This window comes from Mustela lutreola, chromosome 1, assembly GCF_030435805.1.
Source record: "Mustela lutreola isolate mMusLut2 chromosome 1, mMusLut2.pri, whole genome shotgun sequence".
Classification (NCBI taxonomy): Eukaryota; Metazoa; Chordata; class Mammalia; order Carnivora; family Mustelidae; genus Mustela; species Mustela lutreola.
Genome location: NC_081290.1, coordinates 62,284,284 through 62,311,127, shown reverse-complemented (window position 1 = coordinate 62,311,127; position 26,844 = coordinate 62,284,284). Strand labels below are relative to the sequence as shown.

The following is a 26,844-nucleotide window of genomic DNA, read 5'->3' as shown; positions in this document are numbered from 1 at the left end:
TTTAAAAGTCAAATAATATTTTATTGCACGTGTATACCATATCTTCTTTATCCATTCATTTATCAATGGACATTTAGGTTTTTTTTACACACCTCAGCTACTGTGAATGGTGCTACATCAAATATTTAAGAGTGCTAATATCTCTTTGAGATCTTGATTTCAATGCTTTTGGAAAAATGCCTGGATGTGGGACTCCTGGGTCAAATGGCATTTCTATTTTTCATTTTCTGGAGAAGACTCCCTACTGTTTTCTATAGTGACTGCATCATTTTGCATTCCCGCCAACAGTGTGCAAGGGTTCCAATTCCTCATTTTCCTTGCCAATATTTGCCTTTTGAGTTTGTGTGTGTATGTGTATATATGTTTTATTTATTTATTTATTTATTTATTTATTTATTTATTTATTTTTTTAAATTTCTTTTCAGTGTTCCAGAATTCATTGTTTATGCACCACACCCAGTGCTCCATGTATAGCATAATACCCACCACCAGGGTCACCAAGCCTCCTACCCCCCCGCTCCAGCTGTCCTGTTGCTGTGAAGTGATATCTCACTGTGGTTCTGATTTGAATTTACCTGATCATTAGGGATGTTGAAATTTTTTCCATATGTCCATTGGTAAAGCATATGTCTTCATTGGAGAAATAACTATCCAAGCTCTTTGCCCATTTTTAAATAAGGTTATTAGATTTTTGGTTATTGAATTGTAAAAGTTTCTTATTTTTTGGATATTATTAGCCCCTTATCAAACATACAGTTTACTAATATTTTCTACCATTCTGTAGATTACCTTTGCTCTCTATTGATTATTTCCTTTGCTGTGCAGATGCCTTTTAATTTGATATAGTTGCCCTTATCCATTTTTGCTTTTGTTGCCTGTGCTTTTTGGCATCATATTTAAGAAATTCCTGCCAAAACTGATATTAGAAAGTTTTCTCCTTTTGTTTTCTTCAAGGACTTTTATGGTTTCAGGTCTTGCATTTAAGTCTGTAATTTATTTTAAATTGGTTTTTATGTATGGTATAACCTATGGGTCTAACTTCATTCTTTTGCATATAGATACCCAGTTTTCTAGTTATCCTGTATTCAGAAGACACTACAGCCCACAGTCAACATCATGCTCAGTGGTGAGAAACTGAAAGTCTTTTCTCTGAGGTCGGGAACAAGGCAAGGATACCCAATCTCGTGGCTTCTACTCAGAAGCCCTAGCCAGAACAATTAGGTGAGAAAAGGAAAGAAAGACATCCAAATTGGAAAGGAAGAAGTAAAGTCATCCTTGTTTGCAGACAACATGATCTTATATACATAAAACCTTGAAGACTTCACCCAAAATACCGCTAGAACTGAACAAATGGATTCAGTCCAGTTGCAGGATACAAAATCAACATGCAAAAATCAGTTGCATTTCTATACATGAATAACAAACCTCCCTAAGAGGAAATTAGAAAAATAATCTCCTTTACAATATCATCAGAAAGAAGAAAATACTTAGGAATAAGGTTACCTAAGGAGGAGAAAGACTTTTACACTGAAAACACTGATGAAAGAAATGAAAGGAGACACAAAGAAATGGAAAGATGCCCTGTGTCCATGGTTGGAAGAGTTAATGTTGACAAAATGGCCATATTACCTAAGGCCATCGAAAGATTCAATGCTATCTTATTAAAATATCAATGGCACGTTTTATAGAAATAGAAAAAAAATAACATTACAATTCATTTGGAGCCACAAAAGACCATGAATGGCCAAAACAAACTTGAGAAAGAACAAAGCAGAGACATCAGGCTTCCTGATTTCAAAATATACTGCAGAGCTACTGTAATTCAAACAGGATGGTGCTGGCATAAAAAAGACAGACATATAGACCAAGAGAACAGAAGAGAGAGCCCAGAAATAAACCCACGGCTATACAGTGAGAATTAATCCATATGTGTCAATAAGGTGATAAGCCAGGGATTATCCCTGAAGAACGACGGCCAACAGTGGTAGCTTTCCAAGGTAGAAATAGTGGAAGTACTTACTACAAGAAAAAAACAAGCAAGCAAATGACCACAACAAAAACAGGCATCCTCCCTTGGCCAGGGTCTGCCCCAGCCTGCCATATGTATTCATGGGTTTATGATCAACCTTGAGCTGTGGATGGATTCCTGCCCTGTTTCTTTATTCCCTTATGTCAACTCATCTTTCCACCCCAGGAACTCTTCTGGGTGTCCCCCAGGAAGGAGCTCTGTGCTCCTTCCTTCATAGCTCCTGGCATGGGGTCAACTCACACTCATCTGTGAGGTGGCCTGGTTCCTGTCAGACTCCCTCACTGACTGCTTGCTTCAGAAATCAGGGGCCCTGTCTGGTTTTGCTCCATATTTTACCCCCTGGGCTTAGTATTTGCCAGGTATATGACAAAAACTCCATTAATAAGTAGGCATGGAATGAACAGTGACTCCAGGAGGTTACTCATAACTTAGATTCAATGTCAGATTCTGCCCACTGGGCTCAGTCCCCAGTCACCCTGTGGCCTGCAGACCACACTGCCTGGCCTTCCATGCCTGCTGATCCCTGGCCTTCCATGCCTGCAGATCCATCCATGAGAATGAGGATGCAGGTAGGAGGGAGAAAGAGCCTCTTTGGCCTCTGGTCCACCAAATCACCAGCACCCTGAGTGGTGGTGACCCCTGTTCAGCCTCGGAGATGGAGGTTCTGGGGTCCACCCTCTCTGTGGCCATGATGTGCTGGCCGCAGAGTTGGTGAGGGGTCTGCCTGACCCTTTCTCCCCACTGCCCCACGCCTCTGTGTCTAACCCCCAGGATCCAGTACTTCTCTGAAGTATTTCTCATCACTTCCCGAGGGGAGTGCTGACCAGGGCACTAGCTCTGTGGCCTTGACATAATGTGCCTGAACCCCTCAGCATCTTTGTCTCCGTGTCTATAAAAGGAGGAGCAGAAACATGGGAGGCTTGGTGATGATTAAGGTGAGGGATGCCGCACACTTAGCCTCTGTTGGTCTCCTAGTGTTGCTGTAACAAATTAGCACAAACTCCATGACTTCGGACAGTGTGAACTTATCACCTCATGGTTCTGGAAGTCAGAATCTGCAATGGGTCTTGGAGGCCCACAGTCAGGGTGTTGTCAGGGCTGTGCTCCTTCTGGAGGCTCTAGGAGAGGCTATCTTTGCCTTTTCCAGGCTCCACAGTCTGCCTGCATTCCTTGGCTTGTGGTCCTGTCTGTCCTCCATCTGCAAAGCCAGCAAGTTCAGGCCAAACCCTTCTCGTGCTGCTGCCTGTCTGGTTCTCTCATCTGCCTTCCTTTTCCATGACAATCCTTGTGATCACATGGGCCCCTCTTGGGCTCATCTCCCCATCTCAGAAGTCAGTTGATGAGCAACCTTAATTCCATGTGTGATCTCAGGGCCGTCGTCGTGTAACCTACGATAGCCATAGGTCCTGGGAATTTGGATGTGGCCATCCTTCAGGAGGGGGATTCTGTTCTGCCTCCCACACTAGAGAATAATGGCAACTCAAATGGTCAGAACCATTTTGAACCCAGTTAGTGCTCATTGTTCTGTGCCATCTCACTGCCCCTTAGATGGAAAGCAGGACACTCCAGAAATGACACTTGTGACCACGTGCTGTGTGAGCTTGTTTGTCGGTGGTAACAGACCCTGAGCACTTGCTTTCAGGAGCCCTGGGACTGACATCACTTCTGTCACAATGTGCCAGGTCCTGACCTCAGAACCCAGAGCCGGACTAGCCTGAAGAAAGCATCTTGGCCAGTCCTGATTCTACAGGTGGAAACACCACAGCCCGGAGAGGCAATGTGACAGGCCCGGGGCTCCTGACCCTGGCCAGAGGGTAACATTGCATTCTGTGGTCTCTCTCAGTAGCTGCTATCTGGAAGGGCTCAAGGAGACTGATGCCTGGGAACTAAATAGTAGAGATGCTCCAAGGACACACATGCAGTTCTGCTGCTGACCGGTTTCCGCCAGCTCTATCCCACCCATGGGCCGCTCTATCAAAGCTGATGAGTCTCAGAGCTCTAAGTTGGGGGCTTAAGAGTCTCCTTGCAGGGAGCTCCCTGGTTCATGGAATGTTAATATCAGCATCCTTGTAATTTCATTAAATGCCCAGTCCATGAAGAACAAGTTATGAGATATCTGGAGGGCTGTTCTGGGCTGTGTTCTGTTGCCTGGGTACACCCATGGATCCCTCTCTACTCATGAGAGTGGCAGGCTCTGAACTGGTGAGTCCTGAGAGTGGGTGACTATGCTGCCTCCTCCTAGAAAGTGGGGCCTTTCAGCCAGAACCCCATCTCCATCCTTATCATATGGGACCTGGGAGAGGTCAGAAGGGATGCAACTACAAGAATCCCCCTCCTGGGAGTCCGGGGGCCTGGCTTTTGAGCTCTAGCCCCATAAATGGCCAGGCTGGGGATGACGGCAAGTTTCCAAATGTCTCTGGGTTGAGTTGCTCATCTGTAGAAAGGAGAGGCCTACTTGCCCATGCCTTGCCAAGGAATTCTGGGAAATTCAGTATTTTTAATGACCTTTCCAATTCAACAGATTGGAGCACACTTTTGAGGGCTTGATTTCTTTTCAAGGCCTTGATTATCTATTCAATGTGTAGCCAAAGGAAGCCTGTACTGGATGCGGGGGAACATGGCACTTAAGAAGACACAGTCCCAGGGCTCCTGGGTGGCTCAGTTGTTCAGCTCAGGTCATGATCCCAGGCTCCTGGGATCGAGCCCCACACTGGGCTCCCTGCTCAGCAGGAGGCTGCTTCTCCCTCTCCCACTCCCTCTGCTTGTGTTCCCTCTCTGCCTCTTTATCAAATAAATAAATAAAACCTTAAAAGAAAAAAAAAGAAAAAGGAGATGAAGTCCCTGCCCTTGAGAGTTTCACTGTGTGGGGAGAGAGGGAGAGTGACAGAAACAGGCGGTGACACACAGCGTGGCCAGTGCTGGGGAGATGATTAGGGGAGGGAGGGATGGCGTGGGACCATGATGGTTAATGTCAAGTGCAAGAGTGTCTGGCCAAGGCACCCAGACACAGCTGACCCCTGATCTGTGTGGATTGACTTACAGAAGGATTTTTAAATAAATACAATACTATTTGTATTTTCTCTTCCTTATAATTTTCTTCATAACATTTTCTTTTCTCTAGCTTATTTCATGGTAAGAACACAGTATATAATACATGTTACATATAATATACATGTTAATTGTTCATATTATCAGTAATGGCAGAGCTGGGCAACCGCTGGCTATAAGTAGTTAAGTTTTTGAGGAGTCAAAATTCATATATAGATTTTCAACTGTGCAGGTGGTTGGAAGTGCTAACCCCCACATTTTTTAGGGTCAACTCTATTTGGTCAAACTCTGGTCTAGATATCATGGTGAAGAGAGCTTTTAGATGAGAGTCATACGTTTACATTGGTAGACTCTGAGTACAGCAGATTATTCTCCATAATGGAAGTGGGCCTCATTCAATCAGTTGAAGGCCTAAAGAGAAAAAGACTGAGCTCCCTAGAAAGAGAGGTAATTCTGCCAGCAGATGGCCTCAGACTTAACCTGCAACACCGGACTCTTCTCTGGCTCTCCAGCCTGGGAGCCTGCCCTGCAGATTTTCACCTTTACACTTTCCACAATTACAAGAGCCAATTCCTTGGAATAAATCTCTCTGCATATATATTTATATATTTTTAATATGTACACAGATAACACACCCCTTTGGCTCTGTTTCTCTGGGGGGAATCCCTAACATGGGGCTACCTCCCTGCACTGGGAACCTCAGGGAAGGCGTTGCCCTGTCTCACTTCTCAGTGGAGTGCACGGTACTAGAGGCACGTGGCTTCCATCAGTGTGGTGGCCAGCAGAACGTGTCCATAGACCCCTGGCCATGGGGACAGATCTGACCAAGGGCCATAGCCGCTGTGCTCTGCAAATCATCACCCTGGGTGTTCAAGCCATGCCCTTCAGAGACTGTTTGCAGACAATGGTAGAACATAGCAGGGAAACTAAGGCATTCTTGTTCTAGGAACAGAGGACTCCTCTGGGCCTGATGCTGCCAGCCTCATCCCTCCCTTGCCCACTGGGGGTCTGACAAGCCTCACGGTCTGTAAGCTCCCTTCACGTTTACACAGACAACTCTGAAAAAATCCCTGCTGCTTCATTCTCCTGGAACCCACTTCTCAGAGAACCCAGGGTGACACAGTCAGTGACTCACACACCTAAGTCTGAGCTCCATGGAGAAGCACTGAGACTTGCATGGGAATGAGCTAGACCAAAAGGAAGACAGACATTTCCACCTGGGCAGCATCTCCGGATCCTCCCCGTGGCCCTCTGAGGTAGGGCCAGTATTACAGAATGGTGTGCAAGGATCTTTGCAATGCCCCAGAGATCTGTGGGACCCTGAGGCTATGGCTGGGTCCAGGGTGCTCATGGCCTCTACGGGAGCTTGTTTCCTTCACCCTCTCAACCAAGACCTACTTGAGTTACCATGAATGTTTGCTGATGGGCTGATTTCAGCCACACAATTATAAATCCTTGCTTCCAATGTTGCTGCATGTTTTTGCCAGAGCATTCTCAGATCCAAGGTCTTGTCTGAGCATCCTTCTGGGCCCTGGCGATAAGCACTGTGCTCCTTCCATTTCACAGGGTGGGAAAACTGAGTCCATGTCCAAGGCAATGGGCAACTCTCCTGGGCTCACAGGTGCCGTGGAGGGAAGCAGGGCCACCCCCAGCCCAGCTGCCTCTCCATCCACTCTGGGCCCACAGTGTGGCGCTGAGACACATGGGTGCCTTCCGAACAGCCAGGGAGCATCACAACAGCGGCACAAAGAGAAGAGGAACATGGAAACTTAAGGGCTGACACCTGAGTGTCTCTCAAGGATGGAAGTGACTTGGCTGAGAAAAGTATTTTGACAACACTTGGAGGAGAAGGTGTTTGCTGAAATCTGCCTGCTGTCTGATTCCAGCTTCAGAAGGGAAAGTGTGTTAGCAGGACATGAAGACGAGCCCCAGAGCCATCTGGAAGGCAGACGGGACAATGGGCAGTGGTGAGAGAGGAAAGAAGAGGGCCTGAGCGGTAGGGACCCTGTGCCTGGAGTCCTTTCCCCAAATCTTCAATATGCCTTTAAATGCTCCAGTGATGCGGGGCGTGTGCCCGCTGCTACGTTGTTTGAGGAAACCAAAGCAGGGGCTGAAGTTCACGTTGGGGTGTTTATGATGCGAGACAGAGCAGCACACAAGGAAGCTAGTGCCCTCGACAGTCTGGAGCCCAGAAATGCTCAGGATTTCCAAGACATCCTGAAGAGGGCCTGGACCTTCCCCATGCTGGAAAACTGGGGCTCCAGGCAATTCCTTCAGCTCTGGGGGAGCAGAGAGCCCCAGTAGACTCAGGGCTGCACAAAATCGACCCCAACCACAGACACAATACAGAAAGCAACCCTTGCTTGGCTGGAACCCTTGACAATTCTCTCAATTTAAAGGGAGTCTAGAAGGGAGCTGTCTAGAAGGGAGCTATGAATAATTTCAAGATGCGCCTTCGTGCCCTGGGAGCTAATGGTAGTTTCTGAGCTATGGTTTTTTGCCCCCTTTGACCCTTGGGTATTTTGTAGGAAGGCACTTGGCTGTCTGCTTGGCAACCAGCCCACGAGCAGGCTTTCCAGCCAGGGTGAAGGGAACTCCAAGAGACAATTACTCTAGAGAGACCAGGGGTGTGGGGGCGTGGCACTCAGAGGTCACGCATCCCATAAACATGTAAACAGAGCACCATTGGAAGAAGGCTTAGTCTTCTAAGAGCAGAGGCAGGAATAGGACCTCAGAGGTACTCCGTTTCTTCCTTCTGCCAAGTCTCTCTGCCAGCTTCAGGAGGCAGAGCCATCTTTCTAGTTGGCAGGGGTGAGCACAGGGCACTAGAGCCGCCCCTCCCCCCTCTCCTGTCATCTCCAGGGGAACACGTGTGCCAAGAGTCCCCAGGCAAGAGTGGGCCTGGAAGAGGCTGGCCACCCCGGGGCATCCTTCCCAGGCACACGACTTCGTTCTTGGTGGATGCCGGTGGTATGTCAGAGGCTGCAGATGTCCTCCCTTATCAAGAGCCTGCCCAGCACAAAACACAGCTTCCTCACAAAAGAGCGATCTCCACCTATGCCTGCCTTCTTCCTGGGCTGTCCTCCTTGTGTCTATTATTTCCATGCTTTTGTGATCACATGGATTTATTTTATGTTCTGTGTCCTAAGGATGCCTTCATAATGCTACATAATTATTCAACAAGTGAACCAAGTGGGCGGATGGAATTTTCAGTTCTGAATACAGATACACAATTCCTTAACCACTCCTTGTTGTAAAAGCTGCCTATGTGGAGTTGAAGCCTGGCTCAAATATAGGAAATCGTAATATTGCAGAGGAAATTTTCTGGGTTTTAATAAATTACAACAACCAAGGGGTCAACTATGCTAATATACTTGTCTGTATTGTATGTATATGCTGTGTGTTACAATTACAAAGACACACACACCCACACACAAGGCAGCACAAACATGGAGTTTGAAGCCCATTGCTGTCTCCAGCTGTGGGGCCCCAGTGAACTATTCAACCTCTGAATGCGGGTCCCTCCCCTGGGCTTCGGGTATCCTGAAGACTCCAGGAAAGCAGAGAATCTGGGAGGTCAGAGGCACTCCACAAGTTTTGGCAATAGGATGGTGCATTGGAAAAAAAAAATCTTTAAAAGCTTCGTGCACAAAGACCTTTTGCCCAATTATTAATAGAAAAATAGAAACAACTGGAACACCTGGCAATTTTGAGAGTTCAAGTAAAAAAAAAAATGTTGGAACCATATTTAAAAGTAAGACAGAGTCATAGTTCAGCCTTCACTGATGTCCCTGCCTTAACAGAGTTTGCTGTGTGGCTGCAATAAATCAGCACAAATGAGGGGCTTGAAACAGCACCAAGTTGTTCCGTGTGTGGTCAGACATCTACAACAGGTCTCACAGGGCTACCGAGGTGTCACGGGACTGCGATCTTTTTGGAGGCTCCCAGGAAGACTCCACATGCTGGCCATTTCCAGCCTCGAGAGGTGCCCTGTCCTGCAACCGTAGGACACCCTCAGTCTCCCTCTGACTCTGACACCTGCTTCCATGGCCACAGGTCTTTCTCGGACCCTGTCCCTCCTCCCTGTTTCACTCACAAGGAGCTTTGTGATGACACAGGGTTCATCCAGACCATCCAAGGCAACTTTCCCCACCTCAAGATCCTTGAGTTAGTTACATCAGTGAAGCCCCTTGGGCCATGTAAGGTGCCATGCGCAGGTTCTGAGGATTAGGATGTGGACATACTCGGGGGCACAGCCCCTTCATCCAGCCGGGGTCACTGAGGCCCTCTATAGATAAGAGGCACCATGATACTCCCTAAGGCATGAGGCATCATTAGAAATGTAGTGAGCTGCAGATGGCTGACTTTACCAGAAGGTGGTAGCCAGGCCTCACAGGATGGGAGTGGGACAGCCACGGAAGGTTTAGGAGCAACAAATGAAGGCATGTCAGAGCTTGGCTGAGCAGGTTCTGTAGCTCATTTCCAGAGCTCAGTCAGCCTCCTCTTTAAGCATCATCGGCTGTCAGAACAGGGCCCTCTGGAAGGAGCCACAAGTTACCAGCCTTCCGAGCACCCAGAATGCCTCGGTCTGGTTGTCTGCTGGGTCCCATCCAACAGTGCTTCTCACGCTTCTTGGTTACGCTGCGGCAGAGCCCGCCACAGGTCCACTGCTGTTGTCATTCCTTCTCCCCTTTCCCCTCAGAGCAGCTCTGACTCTCCGAGAATAGGCACATTAATGAACATTTCCCAAGCTCCTCGAAAGCTAAGAGAGGCCACAGGAGCATGTCCTGATCAAACAGACCAAGTATGCGAGCCTTCAAGACTTCTCGAGTAGCCGGGCAAGTCATCCCTCCCTCTCACCCTCCTCTTCCTGGCTGGAATGCAGCTGTGACAGCAGCCACTTTGGACCATGAGGCCACCTTCTAAGGATGGCAGGTGGAGAGATTAAAAGGAATGAAGTCCCTGACACCACGGAGAATCGTTAGCAGTCACAGACAGCCTACCTTCAACATTTTCTTGAGTAAGAGAGAAATAAACTTCTATTTTGCCTAGCACTTATTGCTCGCTCCTGATATGACTTTCCTCGTGGAGGGCATTTCATTAGCATGTCATTCACTCCGTCTCTTACTCACTCTTCTCCAAGAGGTGAGAGAAGGCACTGGGCTAATTGGTAAGTTGGGGAGAGCAATGGCCTGGCTCCTGTCTCATCTGGGGGTCTGTCTGGCTGGAGGAGCACGTATTCTCTCTTCTTCTGTGTTCTCAGTGTCTCAGGGCAGGCTTGTCCTGGAGCCCGTCAGTTCATGAATACCATCTTAGGAGGCTCTCCCAGACAGCAGACCTAAAGCCAAGTGACCAAAGAGTCTTTGTCACTGAACGTGACATTTTATCCCATCTCTTCCATTCCTGCATCCATCTTTCCACTGTTGTCAAATGTGGGCCAGAAAGCAGGATGTTAATTTCTGGTGACCTCGAATACCACTCACAGAGACAGGACTTAAGAGTTTCCCTTCTGCTTAGGCTGCAGCGTCTGTCTCTTACAACCCAAACGGTCCTGCTCAGTGCCACTTTCCTGACCCCTGTGTCTGGAGCATTGCCCTAGCACACTGCCTAGGCTAATGTTTCATTTCTACCTATTAAATATCCTCTCCTTCTCATAATGGAAGTAAGGACACCTTACTCCTTTTCCCTATTTTTAAGCACTGGGGGCTTCTCCTCAACTGACAAGAGGGCCACCAATAAATGAGACCCAGCTACAACTATGATCCGGAGGTGAGGCAGGGTAGGAAAGACTGCAAGAGGGCTGTGGAGTGCATGGGTTGCATCGATGACCCTGATTCATGACCTCCCTACGTGTGTGTCCTTTGCTCTATAACTGTGCACCCCCTCCCACTCTGTGCACTTGACCACACGAGTTACCCTGGCCAACAGGATCTTAGCTGACTTGAAGCTTGAAAAACCACTTATGTTTCCCACTTCCTCTCTGGGACCTGTGTGCTCGCTGTGAGAATATGCCTGCACTAGCCTGCTGGAAGATAGGCACATGGCACAGAGTCAAGGCCTGCCTAGATCAGCCAGTGGACCCCGAGGCATGCTGGAGAACTTCTGCTAAGACAAGATGCATTGCGAGGGCAAGGCCTATCAAGATGAACAGAAGTTCACCCACAGATTTGGGGATGATAAATACTATCATCCTAAGCCAATGAGTTTCAAGGTAGTTAGATAATTATTATGGCAGTAACTGACTGTTGCAGGGCCCCTGTCCCCCAAATTACCCACAGACCAGACAAGGCATACCTCTCATCACCAAACAAGGTGCTCAGTTATAGAGTGTGTTTTGTCTATGCTCAGAGGTTCCAGAGCAAGACCATCAGTGTCCAAATCCCAGGGCCACCACCTGCTAGCTTTGTGTCCTCGGTCAAGTTAACCAGCCCTCAGTTCTTGTTTGTCTGTTTTACAATGGGAATAATAATGTGATCTGCTTTCCACAGATGAGAGGCTTGAATGGTCTAATACATGTGAAGTGCTTAGAATGACAAAATTCTCAGGTGAGATGAGCTATTAATGAGTTTTCCCATCCCTCTTACCCTTACCCTCGCCCCTTGGAGGGCTGGAATGCTGGTCTGATGCTCCCACCTCGCTCCCCATCTCTCCCCATCACCAGGCAGAGTGCCCCGCACAGTAAATATCCAGCGTTTGCTGAACATCTGGTGTGAAACTCTACTTTTATTGGCACAGATGCAAATTTCACAATTCTCTTTCAATCTAAGGCCAACTACATCTTTGTTCTCTGCGTAAAGCACACGTGTAATATTTATCATTTTTTATAACTGGACTTCTCCTTCACTCCCTACTGTGCTGTGACATAAAAGCTTTTTCACTGTCAGGCATTTACGTGCACTGCCCATTCCGACTGTGCTTACTGATGCATTTCCTGAGAGGTTTTGCCAATGAAGCAGCAGGGATGGAACTCGAGGAATAACCACCTTCCACTGACCCATAACCTGTCTAGTTTGGGGGCTCAGATCCCCTCGGCTCTTTCTCAGCCATGTTGGTTTTGTTCCAGAGCTTCCCCCTTCTGACAATCAACCTCCTACTCTGCAGTCTGACTTCTGGATGGTTTGCCTCTTCATGGACACTAAGAGAATCTCCTAGAACACAACCCACCGATGTCCCTTTGTGCGGGAGTTGGGATGGGAGGAAACTCTCCTCTGGTTCCAGCCCTTCTCTAGAAGCTTGCGGCTCTCAGATGGGGCAGGGCTGTTAACCAGCGTCCCCTGGAGGGGGATAGGGCTCAAGTGCCAACCCCACTGCCATGCTCTTGAGAATTTCGTGACTCTGGGCAGTCTCCTGAAGAACCCCTGTAGCTCCCAGCATATTTTTAAAGACTTCCAGAAACCAAAAACTGAGAACCACGGCCTCAGTCAGCTTACATCAGCCCTGGACACCTCAGTTCTTTTGCATAAACAGTAAAGGTAATGAAAATGTTCTCTGATTCCATGTTTTTACAGGAATATTGTAAATGAGAAAATGGATCCCAACCATACACTGCTAGGCAAATAGAGGCAATTAATAATACCCCATTTGTTACTTCAGAAAGTACTTAGGTTGTTTGGATTTTAAAAAGCATTGCACAAATTGTATTAAAGACTATATAATTCTTGCTGTGAAGTGTGTAAACCCGGCGATTCATAGACCTGTACCCCTGGGGATAAAAATATATGTTTATAAAAAATAAAAAAATTAAAAAAAAAGACTATATAATTCTCAATTTTTTTTCTCAGAGTGGACATTAGTGAAATTGAGATCAGAGGATAGGATAGGGATAAGAAAATGGACAGAGTTCTCAGAATAATGACAGCAACTGTTACTACAAACCTCATATGTGTCATCTAATCATTATATATAACAAGCCCAGAGGGAGGTTTCTATCATTTCCTCCTACAGATGAGGGTCCCAAGGCTCAGGAAGGTTAGAATAAGATCAGGCAGCAGAGTGGGGCATGTGAAGGCCACACAGGTTTACCCAGCCCCTCCTGCCTCCCGTGCAACGGGGCTGCTGTCTGCTGTCTCCCTCTATAAGAAGGACGCCTTGTTCATTCCATGTTGTCTATCTCTGGGCAAAACGGGTTGCCTTTTTGGGGCCCTGTAGGAATGTCTCTGATTCTGAATGCTTGGCATCTGACCCAGCATCTTGCCATTCAGGGGATTTAAGGAAAGCGACCTAAGACCAGCCCCCACCCCCATTGTGGGTGTTGTGTTTCTCTCCCATAAAACGGGTGTGCTTTGTTTCCTTTGCAGGGATGCTGACACCCAGCCCCGGGCCGGCAGGACATGGCTGCTCTTTCCACACTTGCACATTTCTTCTCCTGTGAGTGTTAGGACAGCAGAACTGGGCAGTGAAGAAGTGAGAATATAAGGAGAGAACCAAATAGACCTAAACCGCTAAGATAATAAGTTCGTGTTGTCTTGTGCTTGGAACCACCTGAGCGGCGGCAATGGTGAGACATCACCTAGAAGTAAGCAGACCTGGGTCTTATCCTGCTCTGCCCTGGCTTTTCCAAGCTCCCTGTGTGATCTGTGTCCCCACTGCAGACTGCTGGGAAGATAAAGCAACACAGAGTGTCCAGGGGCACCCAGCACAGCACCTGCCGAGAGGAATGGCACCAGGTCCCAGCATGTCCTGAAGTGCTGACTCTGTGAAGAGGCTGGAACAGTGCGGGAGATGCCATGGGCCCCTACCTTTCTTGGCTCCCGCCTGGTCATGCTTCTCAAAGAGCAGGTAGTGTGGGCTCTCAGGGAGAAAGGGCAGGCTCACCAGCTGGACCAAAGCCGGGACAACAATCACTCCAAACAGGTATGGCCAGGTGCTTTCCTGAAGGGAGAAACAGGAGGCCAGTGAATGGATGTGGCCTCCAGTCATCCTGCTGGGGCTGGGCCCCTGGAAAAAACAGTGTTGGCCCTCTGCAGAAGTCCCTCCCACGCCACTGTGATCCCTACCAACAGGCTGAGCAAGGGAACGGACACAGGGTTAGCCTCACATGTATGGCGTTCTCTGTGCACAAGGTAGGTCAGTTCTCATAACCACCTGTGAGGTGGCGACCTGGGAGGCTCAGGTGGGTCAAGGCCATGCAAGGATATCAGGGCTGGCTGATGCCATGACCCCTGGGGCATCATGGTGAGCCTCCCTAGTTGTGCAGCCTTGGAAACTGCGCTCGTGGCCCCTGGAAACCTGTGTCTCTTCACCCATGGGACGGGGACAGCTGCAGCCACTCCACAGGCTGTCCCAAGAGTGCAATCAGATAGAGCTTGGGCTGTGGGGCCTGGCACACAGTAGGTGCATGGAAAAAAAGACTGTTTTGTTGGTGCCAGCCCCCAGATGCCTCCAAGGCCCATGAGATGCAGCCCGTTTTGGTCCTGTCGGAGAACATACAAGGACAGTGGCTGGAGCTTCCCTGATTCTTGCAGGCAGGTGTGGTGGGGCTGGGGTACAGCTGGCCCCTGAGGCAGGGAATTCTTCCGTGTCTGGGGCCAAGCAGGCAGGGCCCTACAGTCTGCACCGGAGGGGCATTGGGCCACCACAAGCAGCACCCGTCCCCTCAAGGCAGTTCGCGCGCAGCAGGTGCTCTTCCTATGCTGGTCAGAGTGGCATTCTTCTTGAGCTGCTTTATTTATTTATTTATTTTTAAACCTAGGTTTACAGAGGGAGCTCTCACGGGGTCTCCGCAAGAAGAGAAGGCCAACGGGAGGCAGTTCTGATGGGGAAAAGGCAAAACACTCAGTGAAAATTCTTGACATGTTCTATTTCCTCAAAAAGGAAAAGGAGGACCGCAAGGAGGCACCTTCAGAACTAAAGACTTCACACAATGAGCTACAGGGCTGCTGTACCAGGGGGAGGCTTGGGTAGCTTCAGGTTGGGTTCTGAGCACCCTCGGGGACACAACGTCCCTCTAGGGTTCTCCCAGGTCTGGCTCCTTCAGGAGGCCCTTGAGGCCAGAGACCCCCGTAAGTTCCCAGTTGTCTGATCTTGGAGAGTCGAGCGGGGAGAGACCCCTGAAGCATGGAGCAGACCAACTGGCTCACAGAAGGGCAAAGACTAGGTCCTGATTTTCAAGGGACCTTTGGTCCTACTTCCTTTTCTTTGTAGAACAATGATTTGTATTCACCAAACTCCAAACACCAATGCCAGCTTGAGGTTTGGTGAGACACCAGGGGGAGGTGGAAGGCAGACTAGCAGTTGCTGAGGGCCAGAGGGAGTGGGGAGGGGACAGTGATTGCCCCCAGGGATGGGCTTCTTTTTGGGGGGATGATGACAATATCTGGGATTAGTAAAGAGCCATGATCGTGCAACTTTGTGAATACACTAAAAACCACTTTAAGTGGTAAATTTTATGGGAGGTGAGTTATAGCTCCGTGTAAGTGGGACATTCACTATGCCAACTCGGTGTGTGTGTCTTGTTGCTGATTTTGTTTTTTCCTTAGAGTTTACTTGCTGTGCCGGTAAGAGCAGAACAGAAAGCTGGGGCGGGGGTGGAAAGACAAGGGAATTAACCCAATTAAGCTCCTACTATGTGCCAGGCGTGGTGGGAGCTTGTCACACAGCTGTCTCATTTCACCTCCCGGCAGCTAGAGCTGTTGCTGCACGTTCCAGATGTGGAGACATAAAAGCCCAGGCTAGGGCCTGCTAGCCAGCCAGCAGCTGTGCAGAGGGGAATCACGCCAAGCTTCTCCCATAGCATCTTCACAGAGTGGCGCTTTCAGGAGTGAGATCCTGGAAGCTGCCAAAGGGGGAAAGGAGGAGAGGAGCTAGAAGGACAGTGTGAGTAGGAATAGCCTGACCACTGAAACCTGATCCTCCCAGGCTCACCTAGAACCCACCACTGTGGCAGGAGCACAAGACAAGGGGGGACAGAGACATGGGAGCTGGGGTGGAGGCTGGTCAGGGGGGCAGGTTGGCTGCCATTCCATGACACTTGGACGTGGCTCCAAGGACCACCAGGAGCTGGGGAAAGGCTCTGCACACCTTCCTTGAATCTACAGTCCAGCAGATCTGGTCTGTCAGGGAGCACAGTGTGTGGATTTCTACTATTACCGACAAGCCAAGTCTGTGGTACAGCTTGTGATCTGTGATGTCGTAAATCTTTCCTAAGGACATCACTCTGGTGGCTGTGGTCTGGACTCTGCCTCTGGAAAAAAGCAGATACACTGATCTCAGGGTGGGCCACTCCTAGCTTAGGATGCTAGTGGTCTGGACCGGGGAAAGAGAATGGCAGGAATGTCCAGAGTAGACCCTCGGGGACACTTGACTCAGGAGAAGCCAAGCTTAGCCAACAGTGGAGTTCATGCACTTGGATGCTATAAAATCCCAAATCCCACAGCTGTCCGGATTTGAATCCTGCCTCTGTTGCCCATTCTCTGTGGCCTTGGGCACCCTAAGTGCTTATGCTCAGTCTTCCTCTCTGTAAAATAGGGATAACAGGAATGCCTGTTCATAGGTCGTCAGGAGTGTTCTATGAGTTAATGGATCTATCAAGGGTTCAGCAGGACCCTGCACACTGTAAGCATTCAACGAGACAGAGTGTGGTAAGAAGCCCGTTACCTAGACTATCTCCTTGAATTTCCACACTTCCGTCTGAGGTACAGACCATTATCATGCTCACATTTCAAAAGTACTCACTGCCCCCACAGAGGGGTTACCCGGTTCACTGAGGCCCATTTCAGCCGTGACTGAACATCAGGTCTTGAGAACCTGAGTTCTGATCCGTGAAGCTTGACCCCAGGTGCCTCAGCTACAGGGGAGGGGTCACAATGGCACCAGACGTGGGATCTGACTTTCTCCCATTGCCTCAGGCCGAAGAACCTTCAGTGGCTCTCAACAATGCTCCTGGGCATTTGGTCCCAGCACAGAGCCCAGAACTCAACATTCTGTACCACAGTTCGGATTGCTTGCCTCCTGAGGGCAGAGACCGTGCCTGGCACAGCATATCTGCGGGAGGAACAAACAAGTGTGGGAAGGGGCTTTTGTACACACTGATCACCTTCACACAGAGCCCTTGGCAAAGTGCCGAGGATAGCCTCTCACTCTCTTTTTCAGCAGAAGGCATGTTTTAAAGAACATGTATTACTCGCCTAACACAGGACCACGAGGTGCTATGAAAGTCAATCTCAGATGAGTCTCCGTGATGCCGGTTAGAGCTTCCTATGTTGGGTAAAGTATGAGGTCAGGGTTCTTAACCCTGCTTATTTTACTCAGGAGGAAAGAAAATTGCATCATCTTGTTGGCCAGAATGATTTCCAACTCCCTTTCTGGTAAGATGAGTGGGTTGCACGATAATGCAATTATCTTGTTTCTGAATCTGCAAGGTTTCCTTTTTAAAATCGACTTCTGGGTCACACTGCCCCCAAGCTGTCAATGACTTCAGGCCTTTCCATAAATACTATCCTCCAGGACTGTGATGAGACAGCTCAAAATCTTAAGTAGAGTTGGAACCACTGATCTTACCCTAAGTCAGGAAGTTAGGAAAGACCTGGCCACAGACCCTCTACCCGCAGACAAGCAGGACAGGGGAGGCGAGGCTGGTCAGCACTTAGACCACCAACGGGACAGGCTCCTGGGCGAGCAACTTGGTGCTGCTGGAGGCGAGAAGGGCAAGAATGAAGCCTACCTCACAGAGCCAACGGGGGCACAAAATGAAGTATTTTTCTATTTTATCACATTCAGGATCAGATTATAGTAATAGCTGAATGTTTGCCGAGTACTTCGCGGGCCAAGTTCTGTGCTCAGTGCCCCACAAACGCAACACATGTTACACACACACCATTCGTGATGCCCTCAAAAAGTACAACCCTGGTTTTTGTCTCCTACGTTCCTTTAATGTTTAGTTGGTAGGGATGCTCCTCTCTGCCCCATCACAGGGGCTTAATCTTAGGACACAGTCTCAGGCTCAGTTTCAAAACCTGACTGAATGGCAAATTTTCTGTTCCCCAGTCCAACCAAGCCTGCTTTGGGCTTGGAGCTGCGGCAAAAAGAATCCAGGGGGGTAGGGGGTGGGGGGGATGGCTGCTTTTCATTTCTCTCTTACTCCTCTCTCCCCTCTGCAACTTCAGGCCCGTGTCCAACCCCTCCATCCCACCCCTTCTCCCCCTGGAGTTCCTCTGACTTGGGAGTTTGCAGCTCTTTTATTTTATTTTTTTAAAAGATTTTATTTATTTATTTGAGAGAGAGAGAGAGAGCAGGGGCGGGGAAAGGGAGAGTGAGCAGCAGACTCCCCACTGGGCAGTGGGCCTGGATCCCAGGACCTGGGGATCATGATCTGAGCTGAAGGCAGATGCTTAACTAACAGAGCCACCCAGGCACCCCTGAAACTCTTCTAAAGACTCATGTCCTCTGCAGCCCCGAGAAATCCAGGGGCAAGGCTACTGTGTGCTGTTGTTTAAGTCCCATGGGGTACTGCTACTGAAATCTAGCCCACTGCGATCTCCAAGCTGAGAGCCCACGGGGCAGGTTTATTAATTATGCTTTTCATTTTCTGTATTTTATGATGCTTTGGCATCCCAGTCCTTACTGATCCTGCAGAGACTGCCCCTCCCAGGGGTGGCTGAGTCTGGTCATTGGAAACAACTTGCCAAGAGCATGCTTTCCATAAGCAAACCAGCTAGAGCCCACACCTGCAGTGACCTCCTTTATCCAACTGTCACACATAAACCAATATTTCTCCTGCCCTAAGTTCCCCAAAGGTCAGGTCCCAGACAGCTAGATGGCCCCTACAGCCCAGAGCAAGCCTGAAATCATTCAAACTATGCAGCCCCAAACTTGTTCAAGCTCGTCTCCCCTGCCTTGCCCATACCTGGTGCCAAAACCAAAATAAAGACTCTAGAACTTGCTCTCCCCTCCCTCCTTCCACTTCCTGAGGGACCCTGTGCTTGCTCCTGGGGCCCCTGTGTGGAGTGGCTTTGGGCCTGCATTTGGGAACTGTGAACAATGAACTCTTCTTTCAAAAGCAGTGTCTCTTTAGTGCAGACCATACACCTGCTACTCTCCCCACACATACCTCAAAGCCCAAGGCCCAGTCCCTCACGTTCACCACCCCCTTCTGCATGGAAAGTTGCCGTGAGCACCTGACTAACCCAGTCTCACAAGCGTGGCCTATATGATTAATCCAGTTCCCTTCTGTTCTTTCTGTGTGTATATTTAATACTAGAGATAAAATATTTTATTGAAAATGTCTAATATACCAAATTTTACAATAGAAAAGGCTGGGGACTTCATTCCCATTTTTGCATTTGTTTAATAAATTTGGGGAAACAAAACAAAACAAAAAAAAGCAGTGTCTCCATGTTTGTCCCCTCAGCATACCTGATTAAAGGCAATCCCAGGCACATTTCAGAGGGGCTGGGCCATCCCCCCCCACCCCCACCCCCACACACAGGCAGGGCACCAGGAAGATTCTTGCTGTGGGCTCCCACTTCTCTCTAAGCCCCAGGCCAGCTCTGTTGGCTCTCCTCCAGATTCCTCAAGCACCTGGCGATGTGACCCAGCTCTCTTTCTGTTCATCTGCAGTGCTCCCACAGGGCCATGCCTCATCAATTTAGCTGCACATTGGAATCACCTGGGGAGTTTTAAGAACTACTGATGCCCACTGTCTCCCCTACTTAGAAATCTTGGGTTCTCTGGCCTGGAAGCATGGCCTGGGTGCCAGGCTGTTCATGCTCCCCAGGGGGCTCCAGGGGCACTGAGAGCCCGGGACATCCCCTCCCCTTGCAGGGGATGATGGTGCAGAGTGCAGAGCCAAGGAGCTCATCCCCCACTGCCAGGAGTACTGTTGGCTGTGGGAGGGACCACAGCTGGATCTCCTCAGGATGGACCCTTGGAAGACGCTTTGTCCACCAAGCCTGCCCACCCCTCCCCAGGAGCAGGCTGGGGACTCCAGGGGCTGGCTGGCTCCAAGGGCTGGCTGACATGGGGACACAAAGGCCTGCCCCTCCTCCTCTGTCTAAAAGTGGGACAATTAGAGGGGCCCTCTGAGGTCCAGAGCTGGGCCAAGGTCTCTGCATGACTGAGGGCAGCTCACCTCCCTCCTCTGCTAAGGGTCACCTCCCTTACTCCCTGGCAGGTATGAGCTGAGCACACTTCCCAGTCAGCTTCCTGCTCACCGACCTCCATCTCAGGGTCTCTTTGCTGGGGAACCCGACCTAGGACACACCTGTGGACCCAAGCCTCCCAATGTCCATGTACAGCTCTCTACTTTGCCTGGGGCTCCTCGAATGCCAGGTGCTCGGTGGCAGTTCCACGGACAACTCTTGGTTCCACATCCAAGCACAGGGTCTCTGACCTCACAAGCTACCCAGTCCTGACACTTGATCACCACCTGTCCAGAAACCCAGTTTGGAAACTTAATGTCTACATGCCTGCCATTGGCCCTCAGCCCTCCCACTGCCATCTGACTGGCTGCCGGCCCTGCCGTGGCCCCACTAGCTGTTTCTCAGTCTTTCTCTCATGCATTCCCTCCCCTTCTCTTTTGCTAGCATTGGCCTTAGGGGACCTCCTTCCCACAGATCACCTGGATTCATGCAGCAGCATCTCGAGTGTCCCCAAATCCTCCACATTCTATTCCATCCTTCATAGCCTGAGCGATCCTTTTGGAAGGTGCCTGTGGTGTTCCAAGTTACTTCTCTAAGACATTTCAGGGGCTTCCCGTTGCCCTGGAGGTGGAGTCTAAATCTCTCAGCCAGGGGTATAAAGCCCTGTCTTATCAGAACCCTGCTAAGATGCCTGCCCTCATGCGGGCTGGACAGGGGTGCAGGCGCCTCCGCTCTGGTCCTGCCCATTGGATCTAAGAGCCTCCCTGACTCTACCTGCTGATGCCATGTCTTTGCACAGCCTGCTTCCTCTCTGGGGAATGCCTGGCCCCTACCCACAGCACCTACCTATCCTTCCATGTTTAACGTTCCCACACATAGAGGACATCTCCACCAGGTACAGACTTCCAATAAAGCTCTCATTACTTCGTGTAGCGATAGATTTCCTTCTGGGTATGTCTCTCTGACTAGAGTGAGCTCCTCAGGGTCATCGCCCTGCCGTGTTCTTTAATGTGTCAGCCCAGCCCCTGGTGCGTGGCAGGTGTCCAATTAAAGCTTGCTGACTGAGCGCAGGCTGGGTGAGATTAAGGGCACAGGCCAGCAGTGCTACTGCTGGATACAGAACTGTGAAATAACACACACCCCTGCTTTTAAAGTACTTTAGTATTTTCAATGCTCCAACTTCCCAATTGGTATCCTATTAAAGGGCCAAATGCCAAAAAAAAATATTCCCCTCTGAGGTACTATTATAATTTCCAGTTTATAGAAGAGAAAACCAAGGCCCATAGGGCACCTGGGTGGCTCAGAAGGTTAAGCATCTGTCTGCCTTCAGGTCGGTTTTGGTCTCGGGGTCCTGGGATCAAAACCTGCATCAGGCTCCATGCTCTGGAGTCCGACTCTGCCTCTGCTTCTCCTGGTGCCCGTGCTCTCTCTGGCTCTCAAATAAATAAAATCTTAAAAAAAAAATCACGTCTAAAGATAAGTATATATAGACATAAGTAAAAGAGAAAACTGAGGCCCAGAAAGGTCAGGAAACTGATGCAAAGTCAGGTGGGAAACTGGGGCGGGGTGCAGCTGAATGAAAGCCTGGTTCTTCTGATTCCTACATGGGTCTCCTTCCAGGACATTATTCCTGACATCACACCATCACCTTCCCTCACAGTAGCTGTTGAATGCATAGAGTAGTTATATGCAGATAATATTGGGCTCAACCCAGTCCTGCTTCTCCAGAGAGAATCCTATACAGAACTCATCAGAGATCACTCCAGCTCAGCTCCGATGGCTCTGGCTATTACCAAAACGTCAGGGATTCCATCAAGGCAAGGAGCTAGGGCAGCCATTCCATAAGGAAAAACAGTGTGGAAATGTGTTCACCTGCAGAAGGAATGCTGGGGGAAATGTGTGAATGCCCCTCTCTTGTTGAGCTAGGTCTTCCAAGGGCATCAGCCTCAATCACAAAAGTGCATGGAGTCCCTTGACCTTGCCATCCCTATAACCACCTTTCAGAGAGGGACCCTGCTGGCCTCAGCTTTACAGAGCCCTGGAGAGGGGAATCTGTGCCCAGCTGTGTCTACACAGCCTTGCCGATGGGTCCATCTATCACTATCTCCACTCTAGGTCGTGCAGAAATCAATACCATCTGACCCTACAGAGCCAATCCAGGCTACTATCGTTCAAATCACTGTAGCAAACGTATTGTTCTAGAATCACTATTCTTGTATGTATTCAGGTTCTGATTCTATTTCAACAGAACAATAATAGGGATCTCAAGAACATGGGCTTTCAGAGTACTCCTGCCCTTTCCTGTGTGAGAAATAATACTGACATTACCTTCCAAGGGCATAACACTCACCTCTCAGAAAGCTGCTGTGAGTTTTAGGTGTGAGGGAAGCACCCGAGTAGTGACCGATAATTGCTTTTTAATACAGGCCAGATCCCCACTCCCCTTCCTACAACATTTTCCTGCTTGTCAAAGGGTTTTGTTGTCCTATGCCTTGCTTAGTTTTTCAAGCAGTCGTATGGGATGGTAAGGTTAGAAGCTACTATTCCCGTTGTACTGATAAGAATACTGAGGTGGAGAGAACAGTGGATCCTGCAGCAAGATCTTCCATAAAACCAAGATTGTCCCTTCTCCATGTAAGAGAGAGAAATTCACGCACTTTTAAAAGGTTGTGGTCCTGCGGAGTACCTTTCTGAGCCAACCTACAGCAAGGGACTGGCACCCACTGCATTCAGATTTGCTGGGTGGTTCATACACAGTAACTCAGTTTTATACTCTCAATACCCCTGCCTTCATCCGTATCTTACAGTTGAGGAAACTGAGGCACAGAGAAGTTAACTCATGCACACAGTCACGCATGTTCTAAATGGCCAAGTGGGGACTAACCCCAGGCGGTATGGTACCCAGCACGACACTCTCAACCCCCACGCTAGCCTCATGGACAGAAGGGACTCCTCAGCTGCACTTTGCTGAGGCAGACCTGACTTCCCTGACTTTACATTTACAGAGATCACCTTTCTCTTTCCTGCGGAATTAGGTAGGTAGCCCCATTTTCTTCTAAATAAAGCTCTCTGCACTTGAAGCCCATTATTAATCCCTTTGTCAGACTTCTGTGTTCTAGCTGAGTCATCCTGGTTTCTGGGTCTCATTGTTCAGACTCTTCACACCATGCCTTTGTCTGCCACCTCCTCCACCTTCCCCACCGTGGGCCATCTACCATCAGATGGTGTCCTCCGAGTGAAACTCAAGAAAGGGAGACAAATATGGTTTGTTCTGAGGCTTTAAAAGCATAAGGACATCCATGTGAATTGCATTTTCCTGTTGCTGACCTCAATTTAGGGCCTCTGTATGGTGTGAGGCATGATTTAAAAAAAAATTTTTTTTTTAACATTTTATTTATTTATTTGATAGAGATCACAAGTAGAGAGGCAGGCAGAGAGAGAGAGGAAGGGAAGCTGGCTCCCCACTGAGCAGAGAGCCTGACGTGGGGCTTGATCCCAGGACCCTGAGATTATGACCTGAGCCGAAGGCAGAAGCTTTGACCCACTGAGCCACCCAGGCGCCCCGTGAGGCATGAAAGGTCAAGGAGCAGCCCAGGTTACCAAGGGTTCTGTGACCTTGGATGCCAGTCTTCACCTTCTGTAGCTCTGTTCAGCTTTGGAGTTAGCTCCAAGTTCAAATTCTGGTTCTTCTCTTTACAAGTTATGGGGCTTTGAACAAATGACTTACTCTTTCTAGAATCACAGTTCTCTCAGCTAGAAAATGCGGACAGTGATGAACACTTATTTTTCAGGTTGTTCTGGGAGTGATAGAGATGATATCTTAAGCATGGGCCTGGTACACAGGTGGGAGCCAAGAGATAGTTCTTTTTCCCCTTTGCTGTGGTCTTGAGCCAGTGCAGGTGGCCCATCCTAATCGAAGAGTGGGCTGAGGTTAGACCCGCTGCCCTGAGCCTGACATGGAGTCTGGGTTGAGTATACGAAACTCACATTTCAGATCCACACAGGAAGTCTAGGAGTTGAGGACCAGCATACCAGCTCCCAGGGGCCCCCACTGAATTTCACCAGCCACTGCCCCTTCTCCTTGTTTGCTTTCTTCCCCCAAGGCCTCTGTCCAGCTAGCTGGTACTCCTACTCTGGACACAGACAGCCCTGGTGGCCCTCTGTTGAGCGCACTGCGGAGCATGGCACCCCTCTATCTAGGGCACTGTCTCCTCATCTGTGGGATGTAGGCTGCATCGAGTTACCCCCACACACACACCCGAGTGCCCTTGGCTCTCAGCTCATGTAGGGTGTGAGCCCGGACTTCCAGAGTGCTGCTAGGATCTCCTTTCCTCAGCTCACTCACGTTGGCTTCATTCAGCCCGGGCGCATGTCCTGAAGGACGGGGCCAGGCGGAGGGCAGTAACAGCAGGAACAGAGGCGCAGGTGGCAAGGCCAATCTTCCCAGCCCCTTGGGTGCCTGTTGCACTCGGATGAGCAGAGGCTCCACTCTGTATTACTGTTTTTTATGAAAAAGGGTCTTTTCAGAGCCTCACTCTTTCTTCTTATATTTCAAATACCTTAAATGTTAGGAGACCAAACCCAAAGAAAGCACAGAGATTTCAAGCCAAGGGCTATTTTCTGGCACTGCTTCTTGTCATCAGCCCCTCAGCACAGGGGCATCCCCACTCACAGGCTGTGCGTCCCCACAAGCAGGCAGGTGGGTGGAGGGGCCTGAGAGAAAAGACTGGTTGGACCAGCGAAGGTGGCCAGTCAGCACCAGCATAGCCTGTGTCTGGGAGTCTCAGGAGAAGCCACACCCTGTCGAGGAAAGAAACTACCAGAATAATAAGGCTCATACTGTTCAGGCCCGCACTCAAGGCGGTCCACGTGGCCAGCACTGCAGCCTCAGCTCCTTCCCTGGCCCCTTCCCATCCCCAGGGGTTCCAGGCTCTCTCAGAGAGCTCCTGGTCTCTGACACCTCTGAGCCTTTGCGGGTGCAGTTCCCTTTGTCTGGAAGACCTTTGACTTCTTCTGACCTGCTTGGCAAATTCTTGCTTCATCCTTGCAAACCTCCCTGTGAGGCCTGCCTGGACACTTGCAGGCAGAATTAAAGGATCCCTTGATGGTGCTCCACTGGCACGGGCCTCTGTTACACCCCTTTTAATGTGGCAATGGGCTCATGTTGTCCCTGTGCCTATTTCTCTTGCTGGAGCCCAAGGTGGCCGAGAAGCTGATTATATCAGAGATCACTGGCCGGCAGCACATTGACTGCACGTGAGAGCACCTGCAGGGCTGGGGTCCAGGGCCTCAGTGTGGGGGCTGGAGGTCTCAGGCTGAGGGGTCTGGCTGCCCTGAGCAGCCACTGAATTCCCTATTCAAGTGGTGGGTCATTGATTGAGGACACCTGAATTCCTGTCCCAGCTCTGCTGCTCATTGGCAGAGAAACCCTGGGTAAGTTACTGAAATTCTCTGTGCCTCAATTTCCTCATCTGCAAAATGGGTATGATGCCGATCAACTCACTCAGCAGGATTGTTGTAATGACATAGGTCAATATGTGCAAAGCACCTAGAATGTGTCTGTCGTGGAGTTGGTGCTATGCCCGATTTTGGTATAACTGACTGACTGATTGTCATTACTGCCCCTGGGCTGTCCTGTGTCTTTGAGCAAGTCATTCCCATGGTTCCCTCATCAGCCCAATCAGAAGATTGGCTAGGCCAGCTCTGTTGTTCCTTCTAGACATACCAGCTTCTAAATGAATACTTTGAGGAATACCATGGCCTGATTTTTGATGCAATAGATCGCCTGCTGTTTTTGTATTTGTGTTTTGCTGATATCTAGAGTTGATTCTGTCTCTCTCCTCTCAGTATCTCCTTCCTCTCCAGCATTTCCCCCGATCATGCTGCTGAGGCAGGTGTGGGGTCTCCCTTATTTGTTTCCCTTCTCTCAGAACTGCTGGCTTGCACTGACTGCTGTCCAATTTTAAAAACCAGTTTCATATATTTTGTCTGTTTCTTAGTGGTTTAAAGTTGGAGGGTTAATCATGGATGGAAACAAAACTTTTTGTGGGTTTTTGGGAAGAAAAAGTTGGATTTTTAAAAAAGATTTTATTTATTTGAGAGAGAGAGAGCACAGGCACAAGCGGGGAGAGTGGCAGAGGGAGAGGGAGAAGCAGGCTCTCCACCGAGCAGAGGCTGGTGTGAGGCTCGAGCCCATGACCCCAGGATCTTGACCTGAGCTGAAGGTAGACACTTTACTGACTGAGTTACCCAGGTGCCCCAGAAGCAAAATATTTGAAGCCATTTTTCTCACCATATCTGGCCCCTATCTATTTCTTTGACCTCTGTCTCATACCACCCTCCCCATTCACTCCAGTCCCCAGCCATGTTTTCTCTTCCTAATCCCTGCCTTTGCCATCCTTTGGCCTGGACCTCTTCCCCATTTTTCTAAGCCTGCTCCTTCCAACCAGTCACCTTCAATGCCACCTCTCAAAGAAGCCTTCCCTGACCATCTATTCCTTTTTATTTTTTAAATTTATTTCTTTTCAGCATAACAGAATTCATTGTTTATGCACCACACCCAGTGCTCCATATAATACGCGCCCTCCTTAATACCCACCAACAGGCTCCCCCAACCTCCCACCCGCCTCCCGTTCAAAACCCTCAGATTGTTTTTCAGTGTCCATAGTCTCTCATGGTTCATCTCCCCCT

The 26,844-nt window shown here is 49.3% G+C and overlaps 1 protein-coding gene across 5 annotated transcripts in view; it reads right to left on the bottom strand.

The window, feature by feature from the left end:
- The window catches only part of SLC2A9 (solute carrier family 2 member 9), a 224,306-nt gene that overhangs the window by 82,338 nt on the left and 115,124 nt on the right, over positions 1-26,844 (bottom strand). For all 5 annotated transcript variants that reach the window (XM_059165331.1, XM_059165332.1, XM_059165333.1 and 2 more), the window contains one exon: positions 13,816-13,948. In XM_059165331.1, the coding sequence (XP_059021314.1) occupies positions 13,816-13,948 (133 nt within the window). The remainder of the gene's footprint in view (positions 1-13,815; positions 13,949-26,844) is intronic.